Here is a 23251-nt window from a genome sequence, read left to right as displayed (position 1 = left end):
TTCAGCTGGGTGTTGTTTCCCTGACCCCACTGCCACCCCCCCCCCCCCCACCCCCCAACAACCACCCCAGCCCACCCGCCACCAACCTTTGAAAACCTGGCCGATTATACAGGCTGTGTGGAAAATCGGAAATTCAAACTCTTTATCTTGTGATGTAGTTCCCCTCCAAGCTGCACACCATCCTGACTTGAACATATGCCCCTCATCCCTTTATTGTCAGTCGCTAAAAGTCCTGATCTTCACTATCAACAGCACCGTGGTAACACATTCACCGCACGGACTGGAGCAGCCCAAGAAGGCAGCTCACCAGCACCTTCCCAGGGGGAAGTAGAGCTGGGGAATAAATTGTCACATTGCCAGTGACGCCCAAATTCCATAAATGAATAAATTGATCTTGCTTTAAAAGGGCACATCAACATGCTACCTCGACAAATAGGACAGGAACATTATGCTCTTTACTGTGGAACAGTGACACTAGTTTTGCCATCCATGGTGTTATGGTCAGTTCATTCCACTGTAGTGCCATCAGTTACTCATTCATGGTCTGTTTTCTTACATTGGCTTGAACAGTTATACGTTTCCTTCTTTAACCCAGTACCAGCAATGATTACATCTCACCCCAACACCACCATTGCCATTAAAGGCCAAAACAAGGAACTTAACTGCACAGCCCGTGGAGAACGGCCAATCATTATTCGCTGGGAGAAGGAGGACACAGTAATTGACCCGGACAGAATGTTCCGATACTCAGTGGCTACCAAGGACAATGGCGAAGAAGTTGTGTCAACGCTGAAGGTAGGTTTATCACACTTACAGCTCGTTTTATCATTTAATTCTTCAAAACAAATATTTATGGATTCCCTGTACAACGATGTAGAGAAAAAATTGTTTCAGCTTGTGGAGAGTCCAAACCTAGAGGTTTACATATAAAATAGTCACTGATGAATCCAATAAGGAATTCAGGGGAAACCTCCTTATCCGGAGAATGCTTAGAATATGGAACTTGTTACCACACAGGGTAATTGAAGTGAATATCATTAAGAGGACGCTAGAGGTAACGAGTGAGGTTATGCTGATAGGGTTAGATGAAGAGGGATAGGAGGAGGCTCATGTGGATACTGGCATACATCATTTGAGCTGAATGGCTTGTTTCTGTGCTGTCGGTTCTATGTAATATAAAGTATTATCCGCATTTATTATGAGTAAAGCCTGTGTTGTCATGATCATAATGAATTACACCCAAATATCTGAAGCTATGTCCATTGTTAGTTGGCTAGTTTCATCAAGTGCCTTCTGTAGTTTGTGTCTATTCAGCAGGGCTTTTTAAAAATTGTGATATCTAGGTAAATGGTCAAAGGTCAAAGTGCAAGAACCCCCTGAGGTTGAAAAAAGAAACTAGAAAGTGAAGATAATCAAGAAGGAATGATGCCAAGTTGGGTTTGAAACACCTTGGAGAAGGGAAGGAGTTCCAGGAAGTCAAGAATAATGAGGGTTAAAGGGATGTAACTAATTGTTTGGTAGTCCAGAACTTGAAGTCTTGCGACAAAAGAGACATGTCTAAGCTTTTTGTCTTTCACTCATCAGGATACCTCGCAAGAATACCAATATAAGGAAAAAATAGCAATTTATACTGTATGTGAAGAGACTGCTGATTTGTTGGCAAGTGGTGTGGATAATGCACCAGTGATGGTGACTGACAGTTAACTGCCAAGCATTGTTTGAAATTTAAACCAGGCAACTTGACCCTGATTGGTCAAGGCATTGCCCTGAGTAATGAGTCAGCGAATGGCTGTCACTTATTTTGTTTAGCTGAAACAGGTGCAATGTGTACATGTTCTTCCTGACTGCAAAGAACAGGGCCCTGTGTATTAATAAATGTAGCTTCCAGTATATGCAAATGTGCCACATTGCGAGTCTGACTGATAATTTTTAATTGGTTGTCAGTGTAATTCTCAGCACACTGATGATTATTTATTAAATGTTATCCAATCACAGAATCACAACTAATGTTGGACACTGTGTTTTGAGTTTTGCAGTGGGCTGGTTGTGTTCGGTCTGTACCCTGCTCATTGCAAACAGCGGTTGGGACATGCTGTTTGATATGATCAGTCTTTGGGATGTACGGCCTATATACCCAGCATCACACTGGCACTGAAATTTATATACCACATTACTCATTTGTGCGATAGGCAGAACGTCTTTTTGACTTGACGGCTGCATCCTGTTAGTGGCGAATACCACTCGTGTTGCTACTGTTGCTCAAAGTTTTGAGATACCCTGCCCTTCCTGGGGAATCTGAGGTAGACTGGACTCTTTCCAGGGCTGCAAGTGACAGCCTTAGGGAGTTCATGAGTTTGTGTGATATACAGTGCAAAATGGTCCGATCAGCGTAGCCATTATCCTGAAGGATGCCTTTGATGAGCTCTACTTCAGCATCAAGCATGCATGGTGAGCAAAAGGCTCGGGCCCTAATTACAAAAGCTGGGATGTAACTACCTCACTGAGCTATTTTAAAACAGACTGGCTTCCTGGTGTCAATGCTCCAAGCCTTTCACCCCCAGAACCATTGGGTGGAATCTTCTGTTCTCCCTGGTGGTGGGCTTGGAGATGGGAGGGGCATGTCATTTTGCAGGATTAAAACAAAAAAACTGCGGATGCTGGAAATCCAAATCAAAACAGAATTACCTGGAAAAACTCAGCAGGTCTGGCAGCATCAGCGGAGAAGAAAAGAGTTGACGTTTCAAGTCCTCATGACCCTTCAACAGAACTGAAGGGTTCTGTTGAAGGGTCATGAGGACTCGAAACGTCAACTCTTTTCTTCTCCCCCGATGCTGCCAGACCTGCTGAGTTTTTCCAGGTAATTCTGTTTAATTTTGCAGGATGGTGGTTTACCGGAACCCCGCCCCTGCCAGAATTAAGTTCTGGCCCATGGCCTATCTACCTTCCCTCCCTCTCTCCCCGCTGCCATTTGAATCCCTTAAGTGGCCAACCAATGACCACTTAAGGGCCTCATCCTGCATGCGCTAGTATTAACCCAGCTGCAGGTGGGGCCTGTCACCATGACAGCTAAAACCGTGCAACCAACTTGTCACCTCCAGTGGCGGGGAGTGCTCCCTCCATTAAAGGCAGTCAATGCTTGATCAGGGGACTGGACATCGGGATGTGGATGGCCCTGCTGAGAGCCAGCCCCCTGCCCTTGTTGCCGACCCCGCTGCACCCCTTCCCCCCATGACCCCCAACCTGTGGAACCACTGCCGACCCCACCCCCAACCATCCCACACTACTTAATTTGGCCTGGGTTGCTGGACGATCCTGGGACTCCAGTAGGTGTTTTTCCTGCCGCAGCCACTACCTGCTCTGTGATGCTGCTGAACACAAGAGCTGCCGGCCTCTGATTGGCCAGTAGCTTCCAGTGGGTGACACTTCAGCCCCCAGGAGCTTGATTTCTGGGGAAGGCCCACAGCTGGCCTCGCCACTGCCTGAATGACTTGTGGTTTGGCAAGCCTTCCCAAAAAGAGGCAACGCGGGGTCTCTCACCAGCTCTCCAGCTGGCAGGCGAGACTCCCCATGCCTCAGCAAGGTTCTGCCCACTGTTATTCCAGTTGTGGAAACCTTTCTAAGGATAAATCTTTATCAACGTAGTCTTCATTGACTGAAAAAAAAACTTTAAAGGTGGAAACTTTAGTAGAGGCAGATGTGATCTGCAAAACAATGAGGAAGTTGAATTGTTGTCCAAATTATTGCAGCCCCCATTGCGAAATGAAAAGTAATATCTGGAAAGACTTGCAGTTTACATCAGCCAAGATGGATATTTTCATCGAGTGGCCAAGATTGCAGTCGAATATTTATCTAAGGGTGGATTTAACTCCTTGATAATATGAAACAGTATTATTGCATTGGAAGAAGTGCTTCTATAACTGCACTGCCAGTGCACCAAGTGAAGGAACAAGAGCCTTTTGCTGAGAAGATTGCTACTTAACAGTGCACCACAGCATCCTGCTGAGGCTGTATCCTAATCAGCACTCCGCTTCCTCAAGTTGCAGGGTCTGATTAAAGCTGAACAAGAATCACCGAGTGAAAAATGCCTGAACACTGATTAGAATCGATCCCCAGGCTTTCGATGGACAAGGGTTCCAATAGTGAAGACACATTGACTGCATTAAATGTGTAATCGAACAACCCGACAATCTTTGATATGTAACCAATTGCTTTAGGCTGAGTCTCTGATTTAAAAAAAAATTCCCTTCTATTTCATACGACACTCAAAGACGATGTTCTAAACATGGTCACTCCTGCTACATTCGCAGTTACGTTGACATTTACCTTTTAAAGTAGAAATGAACCTACCTGCACAACCTTTACTTTGAAAAATAGCAGATCTCCACATATAAGTTTTAAAGGAGCTTTTGACCAACTTGAAACGCATTATAGATTCACACCTAATAATGTTCCTGACGAAAACGTTGCCAAAGGTAAGGGGTCTTCTGCGTTATATCAACTAGCATTTTTTAAAGATATTTTTGGGAGGTGATTTGTTGGCAGTGATGGTGGAGAATCATTGGATTTCCTAATCTCCTAACATTCGTGCAGTTCTCTAAATAGCCTCTAGACAGAGCATTGTGTGTGAGATAAATTCAAATTCCACCAAGGCCGTTGGGAGAATTTAAATTCCGTTAATTAAATAAATCTGGAATATAAAGCTAGTATCAGTAATTAATTAATTAGTCATTAAAACTACTGGGTTGTCATAAAAACCCATCTGGCTCAGTAATGCCCTGTAGGGAAGGAAATCTATCCTCTTTGCCCAGTCTGGCTTATATGTGAATCCAGTCCCACATCAACGTGGTTGACTCTTAGCTGCCCTCTGAAATGACCTAGCAAGCTACTGATTTGTATCGAGCCGCTATAGAAAAGTATAAGAAGACCTAACAGTGCTGTGGGTGTACCTACACCACACAGACTGCAGTGGCTCAAGATGGCAGCTCACTACCACCTTCTCAAGAACATTAGAGATGGACAATAAATGCTGGTGTTGTGAGTGGTGGTCAAGTTGGTACTATTGATCGGATTGATCCGCAGACACTTCTTGGGTAGAAACTTCAAGTTTATTTCCAAGGTACTCAGCAGCTACTACATGTGTGCTTTCAACTCCAACTCTATCTCTACACTACTAACTACTGAGGTAGCCCATGCTACTCTCCTATTGATTACTATAGATCATGTGATCTTCCTTAACAAGTATTATTCTTAAAGGTACATTACACACTAAATACAACCATAATTAGCACAGCTGGCTTTCTCAGTTTTGTCCACACCCAGAATCACAGAGTTGTTACAGGGCAGAAGGTCATTCAGCCCATTGTGTCTGCATCGGCTCTCTGAGTGAGCACTTCACCAAGTGCCATTCTCCTGCCTTCTCCCCATAACCCTGCAGCCTGTTTCTTTTAAAATAATCATCTATTCCCTTTTGAATGCCTCGATCGAACATGAATGAGTTAAAATAAAAAGCCGCAGAATGTTCCTCCTCAGAGAGAGTGGCACAGGAGCATTAGCTTTTTCCCACATTCACCTAACCTGGAGGGACACCTTATGGTGAACTTGGAAAAGTTACACAGCAAAGACTGTTGGGAATCATAATCAGCGAGGGGAGATTTAGGAAATTGTTAAGTGTGGTTGTGTGCTGAATGATCGATTTACGCCTGAGTTCCAAATGGTGATTTCTAGCACTAATTGGAATGGGAGGGGGGGGTGCGAGAGGATGGACAAGGGATGGTCAGACACTTTGGCCTGGAATTTTCTCAAATCACATGCTGAAGCAGCAATGTACATATGGTGTGATGTCAGTTTTCAGTGCAAAGATGAAAGAATTTGGTGGCCTGAATTTCCTCAACCTTTAGCACCAACTCAGTGAACCATGAATCAAAACCCTCCACCATTGACGTAGCTCTGCCCTGATGCAAGAGGCCAGAGAGTTTGACTTCCTTGCATTTACACCAGTTCTAAATTCACTCCTAAAATTGTCAATGCAGCGAGGTCCAGAGTCGTGTGTTTTATGGAAATTTTTGTTTTAAATAATGTATGTTTGGATTTTGCTGCACTGAGACCCACACTGCATTTTCCATTTCTTTGAATGCAGTTTTATGCAAAAGAATGGAGTTAGATGAATGGTTGCAAAACTTTTACGGCCGCATTTTCTTAAACGTGTTGTGCCTAATGTTCATAGTGGATCATTTTAATAGCTTTACATTTTAATTTCCATTCGTAAAGAAAAACTTTAAAGAAGGAATATGGTGTAAGTTCCAAACTTTCCATGGACTCCAATTGTTCAATTGATTTCTCCTTGTTTTAGGGACCAATGCTACTGAGATTCTCAGGAAATTTTGATGCAAGTTGTGCTGGTTACACCTTTGCAGGAAATTCCAGGCCCTCTTCATAAGAAGCAAGGGTAAATTTCCAGGGGATGCATTCCTGGGCTATATGTGCACACCTTTTAGGAGCCAGTTGAAAAGACTGATTGGCAAACATCCCAGATACAGCTCACTGCAAGTGAGCTTCGAAGGATCGGTGTTGGGTCCCTTGCTGTTTCTGGTACATATAAACGATTTAGACTTGAATGTAGGAGGGTTGATCAGTAAGTTCCCGTAAGACATGAAAATTGGTAGTAAGTAGTGAGGAGGATAGTCTTGGATTACAGGAGGATATAGACGGCTGGTCAGATGGGCTGATCAGTGGCAAATGGAATTTAATCCAGATAAGTGTGAGGTGATGCACTTGGGCTGGGCAAACAAGGCCCAGGAATACAGGATGAATGGTAGGACCCTGCAAAGTACCGAGGATCAGAGGGACCTTGGTGTGCATTGGTCCCTTAAGGTAGCGGGACAGGTAGATAAGGTGGTTAAGAAGGCATATGGGATACTTGCCTTTATTAGCCAAGGCATAGAATATAAGAGCAGGGAGGTTATGCTGGAACTGTATAAAATGTTGGTTAGGCCACAGATAGAGTATTGCATGCACTTCTGGAATCTGCATTATGGGAAGGATGTGATTGCACGAGAGAGAGTGCAGAGGAGATTTACCAGGATGTTGACTGGGCTGGAGAGTTTTAGTTATAAGGAGAGATTGTATAGACTGGGGTTATTTTCCCTCGAGCAGGGGAGATTGAGAGGGGTCATGATTGAGATGTATAAAATTATGAGGGGCATAGATAGGGTAGACAGGAAGGAAGTTTTCCCCTTGGTGGAGGGATCAATAACCGGTGGGGGGGGGGGCATAAATTTAAGGTAAGGGGCAGGAGAATTAGAGGGGTTCTGAGGAAGAATTTTTTCACCCAGAGGGTGGTGGGAATTTGGAACTCACTGCCTGAAAGGGTGGTAGGGGCAGAAACCCTCATAACATTTAAGAAGTATTTGGATGTGCCTTTGCAATGCCATGGCATACAAGGCTATGGGCCTAGTGTTGGAAAATGGGATTATATTGTTTAGGAACTTGTTTGACTGGCACAAACTCGATGGGCCAAAGGGCCTTCTTCTGTAATGTAGCCCTCTATGGCTCTATAAATAAATCAACAATTTTTAAACTTGCTTTGTTGTCCCTTTAAGAACCTCTGGTTAGACCACGTGTACACAAAGTAATTCTAAAAGTAGCAAGCCCAATTCCTGCTGCATTCTAGGCAAAATGATTTCTCAATTTGATCCTAAGACAGGTATTAGGTCCGTTATTAGCCTATTCAGGGTTTAGTTGTCCACCAGGGATGCCACTACAGTGCTCAAACCAATTCGGTGTCAGATGTGTTTCCAATGCTGAATAGGTGTGGGAGATTGTTTCCTTAAATTGGACCTCTTTGCACCCTTTTCCACCTGAAAATGGGTGTAATGTCCAATTTCAGCTCTAATCCAGGGTTTACAAACATTCCACATCCAAGATTTTGCCCCCGCTGCAGAATCCATTTTAAATGAGACATTTGGTCCAATTGGTGCTGGTTCTGAACACTTCGTATACTCTTGGGCAGAGCTGGTTTACAGTGTTTGTCAATAATGTTTGTGTGCTTCATGCACCTCAGGTTGTGTGAGGTTTTTTTTTGAGTGTCAGGGTCCAGCACATGGCAATTTGCTGTAATGCTAAATTTGTGCCCAATTGCTTGACTGTCTCCTGTAGATTACACCTGCCGACCGAGGAGATTCTGGCTTCTTCTCTTGCCATGCAATCAATTCCTACGGGGAGGACCGAGGACTCATTCAGCTTACAGTTCAAGGTACTCCACTTGTTATGATTACACACATGCTTTGCCCATTTGATACACCTCAACTATGGAGGAAAGCTGTTTTTTGCGACAGTAGTCACAGCACGTTCACACTCTTTCACCTCCATTACCTCAGCACAACTCTCATTTAAGGTGAGAAGTGTTTCAATTCAGATTTCTAGCCAATCCATGTCCTCGAGCGTTTGCCCTAACATTTATACTGACTCAATGTTTTGTCCAGGAAAGCCATGAGGAAGTAGTTGAGACTGTCACAAGAAAATGTGCTAAAGGTGTTGCAAGGATGTTGAAATTTGAAAACACAAATATACAAGGAGGCTACATCATCCCATACCTTGCACAAGACTACAATATTATATAAACATAGTTATCACTGTTATTTTTCTCTAATGGTCACAATTACCAGGGGTACTGTTGCATTCATGTGTTACCAATATCTTATCAATTGCGACCTAAATGTATATCTGATTTCTTGTATTTATTTGTTCAATGAGGTAGAGGCATTTAGTCACTCAAAAGTCAACTGGTCTTAACTTTTGTCTGTGGCTTAGTTTTGGTTGTGATAGCAGAGGTAAAAAAAATAAACTTCAGTGCTCTGCCTGGTCCTATAAGGTGTATCCCTGAAGAGTTGACTTCCTTAGAGACACAACTGAATTTCACTCCTTGGCACCAATCAATTGGCTTTGGACCAAATGCATCAAACTGTGGCCTGTTACAATGAGCATTTTAATATTAGTCACTGGTTTTAGAATGTTTTAGTTCATGGCGGAGAACGGAAAATGCTAAGGGTGATAAGTATAGATGAGTTCCTGGAAGTTTTGAGCTTGTACTTTGGTTCTGAGTTGGTGATTCTATAACAGTCACTCTGTACTCATGGTCCAAAAAGTACAGATCTCTTGAGTATCTCCAAAATCAAACCATCAAATTTGCAGCACAATATAAATGTAATTGAAAAAAGATTGTGCAGAATCTTGTTAAAAGCTTTCTTCCTCCTCTACCACCACGCCCCATACCCCCACAAAGTCTCAGAAGGAGACATAGAAGTTTAGGTATACAGATTAAAGTTTACTATTGGTTGTTGGCTCCAGAAGCACTTTGCCAGCCACAGTAAAAGCAAATAATCTCTTGATGCTTCTCCCGTGCACATAATTTATTTACATGCAGTTTTGCCCCACAGGAGATGGGTTGGTGATTTATTCTTCTGGGCACCATAAGCCAAGGTTTTGCTGCTTAAGCTTTGGCTTCATGCCAGCCTGAGGTTTATTCAAGAAAGATCTGGTTGACCTGCAGATCATGTAGTTTAACAATTCTGTGCAGAAAAACAAGTTTTCTAGTGGGCTTCCAGAAAACATTGGCTCTGTCTAGCATGGTGCATATTTATTTTCTCCTCTAATTTTGTTTCTGGTTCTTCCCCTTGCCTCTCTGGCTCTGAACGTCTTGGTTCATGGGAACAGGAAAAGGCCATTCAACCCATCTAGCCTGTTCCATCATTCAATTAGATCATGGCTGATCTTTATCTCAACTCCATTTATCCACCATGGCTCCATATCTCTTAATACCATTGCCTAATAAAAATATCAATGCCAGTTTTAACATTTTCAATTGACTCCCCAGCTTCAGTAGCTTTTTGAGGGTTAGAGATCGAGATTTCAATTACCCTTTGTATGAAACAATACTCCCTGGCACGACCCTGATTAGTCTCTTATTTTAAGGCTATTTTGTTTGATCCTGGACCATGAGTTTGTAAAGGTACACCTCATTACAGGTTCTGTGCTTCTTCCTGATAGAGGCAATGTCAATGTCAAACCAATTAATCTGAGGTATTGTTGAGTGATCCTCAAATAAGAATGTTCTGTGCCTGATTTATCCCAATTTTGTTGATTTGGTTTTCATTTAAAAGATTATCAAATAAGAATGTTGGACTTGGGAGTTATAAATCCATCTTTATAATTTCCAGTTCTACAGTACAGGACCATAAGACACTTTTCTGCACTCCCACACCGGATGATATAGTTATTCTCTATCTACCCTATCCAATCCTTTAATCGTCTAAGTATCTCAATTAGATCGCCCCTTAATCTTCTATACTCAAGGGAATACAAGCCTAGTCTATGCAGCTTATCCTCATAATTTAGCCTTATCATGCTAGGTTATGGTTCCATGGTCAGAATCTTTGCTCAAATGGTATTCTTCATAGGCTAGTCCAGACAGCAGGAGTCATTGATGTATTCATCATAACACCATCTCAGCTGTCTTTTTGTGATAGCCCCACATGTGATTCCAATAGGTCTGATTTGATTGCAATCACAAGTAGGATCTCTGGCTAATTTTCACCTCTATAACTGTGGGCACTGAGGGAAATTGATAAACTAACTCAACACAGACCAGAGATTATACACAGAACCTTTGTGATTGACCCAGTATCATACACATAACTACAAAACTACAGAGCCTCTTAAATTGCACACTCTAATTAAATACTGGCGAGAAGTTTGTAGAACTGGAAGCTATAAAGATTGGTTTATAACTCCAAAGTTCAACTTTCATTTTTGAAGATCACTCAACAATACCTCAGATCAATTGGTTTGATGTTGACATTGCCTCTATTAGGAAAAAGCACAGAACCTGTAATGAGGTGTGTCTTTACAAACACGTGGTCCAGGATCAAACAAAATTGGGCAAAGGTTCCCTGATATGGAACTAACTCCTCACAAGTTTATTAACCAACTGACATAAGACACAGTTAATCGGATGATCCATCTGGAACTTGATGACATTTCTCATGTGTGGGAGTTCAACGTTGTCCAGAGTCAGACAGCCATGTGATTTAGAGGCACCATGAACAAACTGTTGAAGTTGAAGACTAGCAAGTGGAGGACCATGAAACAATGTGATTACATTCTTTGCATTTTTGATCATACCTGCTCCCCAAAATGTACCTGCTTCTTAAGTGGACAAAATGATTGTGCAACTTAGCCATAGAAAGCAAAGTGTCTAATTTACTGTGAAAATATGGTGAACATGAAGCTTAGATTTTTGCAGCTTAGGCGAGGCAGCTACTTTTCCAAACCCTTTCTTATACTGTCTTGAAACTACTTTCATTCCATAACGAAACAATGGAAAGAAAGTAACCAATGGTAATTTTTTCATATATCACCACACATTCTGCTCCTAGAAAATTGTCTTTTTGAAGGTCAGTTGAGTCCGTTAAGCCAAAAAGTATCCTTAAAAGAAGGAGTATTGGCGAATATTATAGCTACACTATAAGCAATAGCAAGAAAGCTGGCATTGAGGAGTTAATTAACTTGTGCACTTGTCTAACTTCTCTTCTCGCAGAACCGCCTGACCCACCTGAGCTGGAGATCAGAGAGGTGAAGGCTCGCAGCATGAATCTCCGCTGGACTCAGAGATTTGATGGAAACAGTCTTATCCTGGGCTTCGACATTGAATACAAGAACAAATCAGGTGGGGACAGTCACTGGACTCACTGCATTGATGCCTGCCAGTCCTTCTGTGCAATTTTGTCTTCTCTTAGCATCAAGTGTCCATTCCATCTCCCTCCCTCAGCACTGTCAACTAGATTGTTCGCAATCTTGGCATTCTATTTGACCCTGAGCTTCAGACCCCCTTTGTGAGAGGACATAGGTTTAAGGTTTTGGGCAAGAGATACTTTGGGGATGTGAGGAAGAACTTTTTTATGCAGTGAGTGGTAATGGCCTGGAGCTTGCTTCCTTTGAGGGTGGTGAAAGCAGAAATGATTAATGATTTCAAAAGGAAGTTGGCTTTGAGGGAAATAAACATGGTATGCAAGGATAGAACAGATAAATAGGACTGTTTGCTTTGTTGTATAGAGAACCAACAAGGACTCAATGGGCTGAATAGCCTCCTGTTCAGTAATAACACTGTACTATGTCCTCTTCATCATCAAGCCCACCTACTTCCATCTCCCTAACATTGCCCACCTCTGCCATTGTCTCAGCATATTTACTGCTGAAACCCACCTTCATGTTTGTTAATTCAAACTCAACTATCCCAATGCTCTCCTGGCCGATCTCCCAGCTTTCAGTCTTCCATTAGCTTAAACTCAACCAAACCGTTCTGCAGTTATCCTGACTTACACCAAGTCCCATTTACTCATTCCCCTATATTCACTGAACTGCATTAGTTCCCAGCCTAATATCTCAACTTTAAAATTCTCCTCCTCATGTTCAAATCCTCCCATGACTTTGCTCTTCCTTATCTCTGTAACCTCCTCCAGCATTACAATCCTTTAAGAATTGTGCGTTACTCTAACTCTGGCCTGTTATGCATTCATAATTTCCTTCACTCCATTCATTGGTGGCCATGTCTTCAGCTGCCTAGGTCCTAATCTCTGGAATTCCTTCCCTCTCTATGCCACTTTGTCTCTCTATCTCTCTTTCCTTTAGGATGCTTGTTAGAACCAAGAATTAAATCTGGTGTCCTAATGTTTCTTCCTTTTGGCTTGGCGTGATTTTTTTGTCTGCTGGTGTTCCTGTGAAACACCTTGAAACATTTAATTACACGAAAGGTGCTACGTAAATGCAAGTTGATGCGTATGTTCAGTGTCCCTCTCTATCATAAGAAATACTCGCCTAGGTGGTTTGCTAGCAAGATAGCCTATTTCTTTCTTTAATGGGATGTGGGCATCCTACAGCATCCCTAATTGCCCTTGAACTGAATGTCTTGCCACGCTATTGCAGAGAGTAGTTAAGAACCAACCACATAGCTGTGTTCTGGAGTAGGGCAGACTGTGTAAGGATGGCAGATTTCCTTCCCAAAGGGGGCATTAGTGAAACAGATGGGTTTTTACAACAATTGTTGTTAGTTTCTTAGTCACTTTTACTGAGAGTAGCTTTTAATTCTAAATTTATTAATTGAATTTAAATTCCACCTTGGTTGGATTTGAACCCATGTCCCTCAGAGTATTAGCCTGAGTCCACTAGATTACTAGTCCAGCAACATTACCATGACAGCACCACCCAGAAGTTGAGGACCAATAAAGCAGATAGTGTTTACCACTTCCCTGTAAACAGAGTCCTTTTAAACACCCTTTTTATAACATATTTAAAGTCCAATCTTTAACAGTGTACGTATTCAAAGTGTCTAATTGACAATTTTAATTCATTGCTAGAAATTTAAATCCTGTTGCTGCCAAACCAGGAGTGATTAAAATATGATTAAATTTAGAAAATTAATATTGTATAAGAACTGCAAATATTAATTATATACAGTGTACTCTACCAGAGTTTGATAAGATTGCTGAGCCTTTCATTTATCATGGTACTGCATAATAAATTCTCCCTGGCAACTTATTTGTTGTGGCTAATTCATGCACATATGTATTACATTTCTATCAGATTTATTGGTGTAAATAAATTAATTTAAAGAAGGTCTTTGGCTGTGAGATTTCCATTGCCAGTAAACAACATATGTTGGATTCGAACATAATTATAGTTGTTGTTTTGTACAGATAAAGATAATTGATGAGGCATTGCTTCCTAACTTTTCCCCAAATCATCCTGTTTTTAATGCACCCTTTGTCAGTTTTAGCTGAGGATCAGGAATTATGCATAGAGAGAGGTTGCTTTCCTTTCAAATATTTAAAGTATATTATATTTGCTACATAGTTCATGCTCCTTATTTGGGCGTTGTCATTGCATCAGGCCCACTAGCTGGTGTCTCAATAAAAAATTTCCATTATAAAGCTACAGTTATACCTGCAGCAGCATTCTGTCAGCACTAGATTAAACTTCAGTAGATATTGATCCCCATCCTAATGCCCACAGCAGCATAGTGACAATGTGGGAAATGCATTCTGCCCCGACTTTCAGTGGGAAAATGGGCAGGAGCAATAAAATACACAAAAAGGGCACGTTGAGTAATGCTCTATGAAGGAGGGTGTGGCACACAGTGGCTAGGCATGTGCCCCATAAGCAGGTAAGTCAATACCAGTTGCTTCAAAAATGTGTGGGCTCAGAGCAGAGACCAGTCACCTCGCTATTTCTAGGCGTGGGAATAGGAAGATGGAAGCTGACTCAGGGAAGTAGCAATACTATGTTTAAGATGTATTATTGGAGTAGGTAAGGGAAAGCTTCATTCTTTGTGACCTATGCGTAAAAAGGGCTTCCTCTGTAGTCTGTTCTGTTGATTAATGCTGCTTTTCAGATAAAAAATGGAATCCACCAATAATCTGACAACATTAATAACGTAGCAGAGTGGAAATTTAGTACTTATAAAGTTGAGTTAATAGAGGATTTGATTGAAGCAATTTGGAATTAACAGGAGTTGGTCATAGCAATGTGGGAGCAGAGGGCGTTCCATTCTGCAGAACTTTAATATACACACAAAATAATAGCGATAAATGAGAAAGAAAGCCTTGTACACAGCACCTCTCATGACTCAGGACATCCCAAAGGATTTTACAGCCAAGTAAGTAATTTTGAGGTGTAGTCACTGTTGTAATGTGGGAAACCAAAGTTAAGGCATTGTCTTCAATTACAAACCTTAAAGATGAAGAAATCTTTTGCATAATATCTATGAACAGCAAATAATTGTCTCTTTCAGTATTACAAAAAAAAGTTTTAAAATGCTTTTTTTCATTCCACAGATTCCTGGGATTTAAAACAGAGCACTCGAAATATCAACCCAACCATAAACCAGGCCAACATTGTGGATCTTCACCCAGCCTCTGTTTATAGTATAAGAATCTATTCGTTCAACAAGATCGGCAGGAGTGAACCCAGCAAAGAATTAACTGTTAGCACAGAAGAAGCAGGTACGGAACGTGACAGAAATAGGTCAACCATCTTTGACCAGAAGCAAATAGCCAGAACTAGAAATTGTCTCCATTTGAGTTTGATTACAATATTAGTCTAATGAAATCTAAATCTTTATAAAATATTAGCTAGGCCCCGGCTGGAGTATTGTGGTAAATTCTAGGCACCACTCTTTAGGAAGGATGTCAAGGCCTTAGAGGGGGTGCAGAGGAGATTTACTAAAACGGTACCAGTGGTGAGAGACTTCAGTTAGGTGGAGAGACTGGAGAAACTTCTTCTTAGAACAGAGACGTTTAAGCAAAGATTTGCTAGACGTGTTCAAAATCTTGAAAAGTTTAGGCCGAGTAAATAGGGAGAAACTGCTTCCAACTGGGTTGGTAATCAGAGGGCACAGAGTTATGGTTATTTGCACAAGAACCAAAGGTGGTAGGAGAAAAAAAAAGTTACACTGTGGGTTGTTATGATCTAAAATTTAATGTCTGGCAGGGTGGTGGAAGCAAATGCAATAATATCTTTCAAAAGGGAATTAGATAAATGCTTGAAAAGGAAAAAATGCTGATATGGGGAAAGAGTAGGATTGGGGACTAACTGGATAGCTCTTTCAAAGAGTCAACATAGGCCTTTTGCCCTGTATGATTCTATGAATATAAAGTTATGAGTTAATATTTGTAATATAATTCCTACCTCCAAAAATGTTTACATTTCAGAGTTGGAACAGAGAGAGGATATTTCATTAGTTATGGATTTCAGGAGTGGTGTTGGTGTGGGGTGGCTACATCCTGAAACATATCAGGAATCAGCTTTTAGTTTCTGGGTGTTAATAATGAATCATTTTGTTCCGACTCCATGGTGAAAATCTATTTGGTTCTTGGCTGTGATAAAAATAAGTATTAACTAAACAATCAGCAAAACAATCCACTGCTAACGTGAGATCATTAACCCCTAGACTGAAGGGTGAGTGCAGCCACTGGCCTCTTACTCCACTAAGTATGGAATTGAAGAAGCTAATACCATTGCTCACAATGATAAATTCAACTCAATATACTTCGCTGATGAGCTTTCTGTTGCTTATTTATCTCTTCTTGGAGTTAAACCTTTTCTGGCGCTGCTGCTCTAATTTCAATCATGCTTTCATTCGTTAACACTTGCCTTTCTCTCCTGAGTACTATTCTTCAGCTCTCTGGTACCTCCAGATGTCTATTCTTCATGTGTAAGTTTCCAAAAAAAAGTATCCCTGATTGAAAGATCTATTATTGCTGAAGCCTGTATTGTTTTCACTTGAAATCCATGCAAATGTGCAGGGGTCATCCGATATTCATCAAAAGCAGTAATTTGGCTGATTTTCCCCTCTCCCTTGCCCTGATGATAATGAAGCCAGACTGCATCATCACTGTGTCAGCAGTGAGGAGCAAGCTGAACACAGACCAGGGATCCTGGGATCATCCTGGTTTGCAAGATGTAATACCTTACTGAGGGGTGCATTTAGTTACTAAGCTATTGGTCAGCCAGATTGATTTTTTACACTGGTTATTTTTCAGACAGAACTTGTTTTCAAAAGAGTCAGCTAGATACATGACATGCCCTTCATGTACCTCCACTGATGATGATGTGCAGTCCCTCAGAAAATACCTTGACACTTATTTCAACACCACGTATCTGGCATTTGAAAAATGATTGATTATTAAATGATGAATGTAAGCTTTGTGACCTATTTCTGAGAGAGGATTTAACTCTCACTTGTGCTTATGAAGAAATGAAAAGCATAGAGTCATAGAGGTCTACAGCACAGATAAAGGCCTTTTGGCCCACTGAGTCTGTGCCGGTCAAACAAATACCTAACTATTCTAATCCCATTTTCCAGCACTAGGCCTATAGCCTTGTATGCCATGCATTGCAAGTGCACATCCAAATGCTTCTTAAATGTTATGAGGGTTTCTGCCTCTACCACTCTTTCAGGCATGAGCTCCAGATTCCCACCACCCTCCTCACATCCCCTCTAAACCTCTTGCCCTTTACCTTAATTCTATGCTCCCTGGTTATTGATCCCTCCACCAAGGGGAAAAGTTCCTTCCTGTCTATCCTATCTTTGCCCCTCATAATTTTATACACCTCAATCATGTCCCCCGTCAATCTCCTCTGCTCCAGGGAAAATAACCCCAGTCTACCCAATCTCTCCTCATAACTAAAACTCTCCAGCCCAGGCAACATCCTGGTAAATCTCAACTGTACTCTCTGTAGTGCAATCACATCCTTCCTATAATGTGGATTCCAGAACTGCATGCAATATTCTAGCTGTGGCCTAACCAGCGTTTTATACAGTCCCAGCATAATCTCCCTGCCCTTATATTCTATGCCTCGGCTAATAAAGGCAAGTATCCAATATGCCTTCTTAACCACCTTATCTACCTGTCCCGCTACCTTAAGGGACCAGTGGACATGCACACCAAGGTCCCTCTGATCCTCGGTACTTCCCAGCGTCCTACCATTCATCCGGTATTCCCGTATCTTGTTTGTCCTGCCCAAGTGCATCACCTCACACTTATCCGGGTTAAATTCCATTTGCCACTGCTCAGCCCATCTGACCAGCCGGTCTATATCCTCCTGTAATCTAAGGCTATCCTCCTCACTATTTACCACCCAATCAATTTTTGTGTTTTATGGGAACTTACTGATCAGCCTTCCTACATTCAGGTCTAAATAGTTTATATATACCACAAACAGCAAGGGACCCAACACCAGTCCCTAGACAAGAAAACACCATTCTCCATCCAGTCTGTCCCATATAATTTAGATGACTAGTGCATCACAATACATACACTTCAGACCCCACCCAGGCATTCTCCTGCAAGAGTTGAGAAACCTGGTTTAAAAAAAAATTAAGGGAAAAAATTCTGGAAAGTTCCTCTTCAACGCCACCATGTTTCACTCACCCCTTCAACACTGCCCCCCTTAGGAGATAGAATGTAATCCAGGAGGTCACTCTGGTCCTGATTACTGTTTGATAACACCCATCACTTTTTCAAGGTGACTTCTGCCTCATCCAGAAACAAATCTAGCCCTTGCTTGAAGGAATCAGTGTTATTGCTTAAGCCATCAGTCTGTTCCACTATTCTCTGGGAAAAGAAGAAACTCCTAGCTTCTAATGTAGTTCTGCCTCTACACAACCTGAGATTGTGAACCCTACCCCTCTCTAGCCCATTTAGCTGAAAGAGTTTTCTGATTTAGGTTTTGTACAATGCCCTGTAAATAGGATTGGCAACAGAAAGGCCCTGGGATAAAAGCAAAAAACTGCATATGCTGGAAATCCAAAACAAAAATAAAAATACCTGGGAAAACTCAGCAGGTCTGGCAGCATCTGCAGAGGGGAACACAGTTAACATTTCGAGTCCTGTTGAAGAGTCATACAGACTCGAAACTTTAACTGTGTTCCCCTCTGCAGATGCTGCCAGACTTACTGAGTTTTTCCAGGCATTTTGATTTTTGTTTTCGAAAGGCCCTGGGTCCCATTTAGACAGCAGGGAGCTCTCCTTGGTGCTGAATAAGTATCTGGGAGAATGTGCCTTAATTTGTTATTGTTAAAAGATGTTTCCCATTGCGCTCAGGTTTGCTTAACATATTCCTGGAACTGTGTGGACCTGCAAATGCTAATATACTGACTTAGAAGACCACGGTCTTAAAAAGTAGGCTTTATTCATAACCTTCAGTGATGGTTATGTTTATATATTTGGAAGTCACTTCAATTATAATAGGCCCTTTGATAGTTCTACTCTCAACAAGCCTTTGAACCAATAACGCTCCAGGTATTGAGTGCCATATTTTAACCATTCTATTGCAGGGAAAATACATACCCTGAGCTCTTTCCCTGTACATTCTGCTCCTAGATCACCAGCCCATCCTGTTGGCTGGGGAATTGAGTGATGAGCTTCAAAACAAAACTAATTATTTTTGAAAAAGTATTAGAGTAGGCCAGAAAATAGGACTGAGAGGTGTAACTAACAGAGATAAAGGCAACTAATTAGTGCCTCATCAGACCTCTGAGTCACAGGTGATCTATTCTAGTGATGATGGTTCAGAGATGACTGTTGGTCGGGAATAATGCAGAGTGACTTGTAATGTCCAGTTTAACATGTCATCCAAAGGGTAGCACTCCCTCAGTCCTGGAATGAGAATTGAAACTGTAAGCTTTTGACACAGGAGAGAGTACTGCCAATGCAAATAAACTGATACCCAATCCATTTGCATGTTGATGTCAAAATTGTCTTGTGTAGCCTTGATTATTTTTGTTGCTGTGGCTGTGGCCACGAGGGACTACTTTAATGGTTTGCTTGGTTTTGCTATTCATTGGCAGTAGTTTGGTTGCTAGGAGAATTCTTAGTGTTTGGTACAGGGTATTCACCAGTGATGGTTAAAAGACAGCAGGTGTTGAACTGTGAACAACAGAGTATATTCTATTATACTGCAACATGAAATGGAATTAGTTCTGTGAAAATTGGATCATGGATGAATGGTGCAGTCCAAATTATAAAGATACACATAATGTTATAAGATCTTTTATTTCACATTGAAGCTTCATTGCCTTTGTACCTGTGCTCCCATATTATTAAAACCAAATATTTTCAATAAATTTAACAATGTACCATTTGTCTGCTTTTAAAATCTTTTCTCCAGTTTTCTTTTCTTTCTTCTCTTGCTGTCTTGAAGATGTTGACTCTCTTTGAATTCAGCCCTTTGGATGCTGGTAATTCTCTGGTATCCTCCCAAAGACCTATTCTTTACAAAAAGCCATTTTTCATGATTGAGTGCAGATGCAAGCTATTCAACTGTGAAAGCAAGACAGCAGAGTCTGATCCTACTCTCATCAGATGTGTACATATGCACTTACCTGAAGGGGGTCACTGAGTAGTAATCAGCTACACTCACCCAGGCTGATTTCTCTCTTCCCTCAACCCAGGTGCCTTTGTTGATACCTGCTGTGTAGAACAGTAGAATAGTCAGGGTGTCCTACTCATGTTGGCACTCTCTAACCAAGTGTCACCTTGACTTAGATGTTAGCTCCCTCTTACCTCTCAGGCTTGCCTTCTCTGGTGAGCTCTGATCAGTGAAATTGCTTTCAGCAAGTGTTTTTTCACAGAAAGGGGGCAGTGAAAATCTGGCATTCTCTCTCCCAAAAAAAAAAGCTGTGGGCAATTGAAACTTCCAAGGCTGAGATTGATAGATTTTTGTTGAGTGAGGGTGGGGTACTCTCTAACCAAAGGTCACCTTGACTTAGATGTTAGCTCCCTCTTACCTCTCAGGTGAAAGATCATTGATTCTTGCTGCACTCCAGCACACAACCTGGACACTTGTATGCAGTACTGAGGAAATGCTGTACAGTCAGTGGTGTTGATTTGTTGATTGAGTGATACAAAGCAAAGGTGGGGAAGTGGAGTTGAGTTACAGATCAACCATGATTAAATTGAATGGCAGAACAGGCCTAGAGGCTCAATGGCTTTATCCTGTTCCTAATATTCCTAGCTGTTTTTTTTTCTATACCCACGGGCAGTGTGAAAAATGACACAAATGACTTTGCTGTGATTGCTGTTTACCCATCACAGCTCCACAGAGCCTGCCTGTCCACAAAGCATAACTGTTGAAACTGGCACTTTTGAAGGCTGGGCTCTGGGAGGTGCAGTCTCAGTAATGTTTGGTAAATCTCCTTCTTAGGCAGTCCCTCGGGGTCAAGGAATACTTGCTTCCTCATTGGTTCGATGGGTTCTGAAGTGCCTGATAAGTCCAGTGTGCGATCTGCAGACTCTGCCACATGAGGGGCAGGTGGTGCTTGAGGGGTTGGGTAGATGGGTTGTTTGGAGGTTTTTGTGCTCCCTCCAGTGCTTTGACTTCACTTCTGCTCCTTCTCGACAAAGTCTCTCCATGTGTTTGGTACCCTCCCGAATGACCCTTCTCCATTTTGGTCAGTCAGAAGTCAGGGTCTCCCTTTAGTCAGTGGGTATGTTTGATCTCTTCAGGGATGCTTTGAGCACATCCCTAAAGCATTCCTGCTGTGCTCCTGGGAATGTCCTGCCATGACTGAGTTCCAAATAGAGTAATTGCTTCGGGAGTCTAGTGTCAGGCTTACAAATGACAAGTCCCAAAGGCCCATGAGACTCAAATGGTCCAAGCTGTTTCTGTCTTGCAGGTGGTCAGCATTGCTTTAGTCAGCTAAAGTAAGAAGGAATACAATGATGGACTAAAACTTGTATTTTTGTCATTAATTTAAAATTAGAACTAATTTTGTTTACTTTTAACAAAAAATTAGGATAATGAGATGAGATTCAGAAAGTGGTGGTGAGTAATCCGCAAAATTTGACTCCGATGTGAAAATTGAAGTTATTGAGTCTAGTCTCTTCCGTCAGTGAGCACCAATGTTTGATTTCTGAACATTTGACCTGTTCCTTATTTGCTTGAAGAAATAAGTCAGACCGATTTTAGAAGCCTTGAAGACAGCACAAAAAAGTATTAATAAAATGTCTTCCATGTGATTAAAAATAGAGAATAACTAAAATTTGGGAACAAAAGTGTAGGCAGCAATTAGAATTGGATTCCTTCCAAAAATATTACTGAGATAAAACTCAAGGCCCAGGGATGAAGCTTCAAGAAAGAAAAAGCTTGCATCTACAAAGGAAATTTCATGACCTTAGGACATTCCAAACTACTTCACACTTAACAATGTACACTTCTAAAGTGTAGCCACCGTTGTAATTTAGGCAAATGCAGCAGCCAAGTTAAGATGGACACATTGATAATCTGTTTTAGTGGAGCTGGCTGTGAAATAAATGTTGGGCAGGAACACTCCATGCACTTCTACAAATAATGGGACAGCTCCTTAGTTCTTTTCTATTCACCTCAGCAGGTAGATGGGGACTCAATTTAACATGGGAAAGATGGCAGTGAAGTTCCGGCCTAGATCGTACATTCAAGTCCTGCAGTGCCACCACTGCTGACACTCGACTGGTAGATTATCTAAGTCTTGAACCGTAGAGGGGTGCCTTGTATGCTTCAAGTGCATGTGGAAGACTCTTGAGCTCATTGCCTGACCTTTTCCATCCACTGAACTAAACAGGCAACCTATGATTTTCCACTGCGCATGTTGAGGACTTAATTTCTGTGACTGAAGCAATGGTAGATTGAAGAAATTGGGGTTGTTCTCCTTAGAGAGGGAAGGTGGTGGGCAGATTTGATAGAAGTGTTCAAAATCATGAAGAATCTACACAGAGTAGGCAGAAAGAAACTGTCCCCATTGGAAGTGTTGAGACCCAGATGACATAGATTTATTAAGGTGATTGGTAAAAGAACCAAAAGCAACATGAGGAAAAAAGCTTTTTACACAAGGAGTGGTTACAATCTGGAATGCACTGCCGAGGGGTGACTTTGGAAGGACATTGAATAAGAAACTGAAGAAATGAAATATTGCAGGGCTGTGGGGAAAGGGTGGGAGACTGGGGCTAGCTAAATTGCTGTTGCAGAGAGTCGGCTCAAACTTGATGGGCAGAATGGCCTCCCTCAATGCTATTCTATGAGACTATGATTCTGTGATAATGTTTGAGTGTCCAATCTATGCACTTAACACTGTACCCTTATTTTCTCTCTTTCAGCTCCAGATGGGCCTCCTATGGATGTCATATTACAGCCCGTCACTTCCCAGAGCATCAGAGTGACCTGGAAGGTAACTTTATTTTTTTTCCATTCCAAGCACTTGGGGCTGAAATTTCAGGTCATTTCTGCATTTTAATTCCTCACACAAGATGCCCCTACTACCATCCTAGGATTTATTTGTTTCAAAATTCTTTCCGAATTTTCCAAAGTTTCCTCTCCTAAAGATGCTGCCTCCTTTTGTGGGTACTGTTCTGTGGGCATCTGCAGTCCTCTGGTGCTTGCCCTTCATATATATGAGCCGACACACATTGAGGATGAGCTGACTATTCAACCATGGGAGGCATCAGCCAAGCCTGAACCCAACCTCAACAGCTATTTCAAATTCTGCTGAGTTCAAAATTTGGAAGGCATTAGGATCAGGAAGACATTAAGATTTTATGCTCATCCTCAATTCAAGGCTGGATATTTTCAAATTTATTTTGGTTTGTAGTTTCTTTCACTTTCTCTGTTGAAGGTGCAGGCTTGTTGGTATGAAACTCTCCCATGACTCATCGTTGTGAGCTTA

At 41.7% G+C, this 23251-nt stretch overlaps 1 protein-coding gene across 3 annotated transcripts in view; it reads left to right on the top strand.

The window, feature by feature from the left end:
* The window catches only part of LOC121269638 (Down syndrome cell adhesion molecule-like protein 1 homolog), a 474540-nt gene that overhangs the window by 340705 nt on the left and 110584 nt on the right, over positions 1-23251 (top strand). For all 3 annotated transcript variants that reach the window (XM_041174392.1, XM_041174393.1, XM_041174394.1), the window contains 5 exons: positions 596-795; positions 8155-8251; positions 11594-11722; positions 14886-15053; positions 22686-22756. In XM_041174392.1, coding sequence (XP_041030326.1) covers positions 596-795; positions 8155-8251; positions 11594-11722; positions 14886-15053; positions 22686-22756 — 665 coding nt within the window. The remainder of the gene's footprint in view (positions 1-595; positions 796-8154; positions 8252-11593; positions 11723-14885; positions 15054-22685; positions 22757-23251) is intronic.

Source organism: Carcharodon carcharias, chromosome 25, assembly GCF_017639515.1.
Source record: "Carcharodon carcharias isolate sCarCar2 chromosome 25, sCarCar2.pri, whole genome shotgun sequence".
Taxonomy (NCBI): Eukaryota; Metazoa; Chordata; class Chondrichthyes; order Lamniformes; family Lamnidae; genus Carcharodon; species Carcharodon carcharias.
Note: the sequence above shows the minus strand (reverse complement) of the source record. Positions and strands in the feature narration are given on the sequence as shown.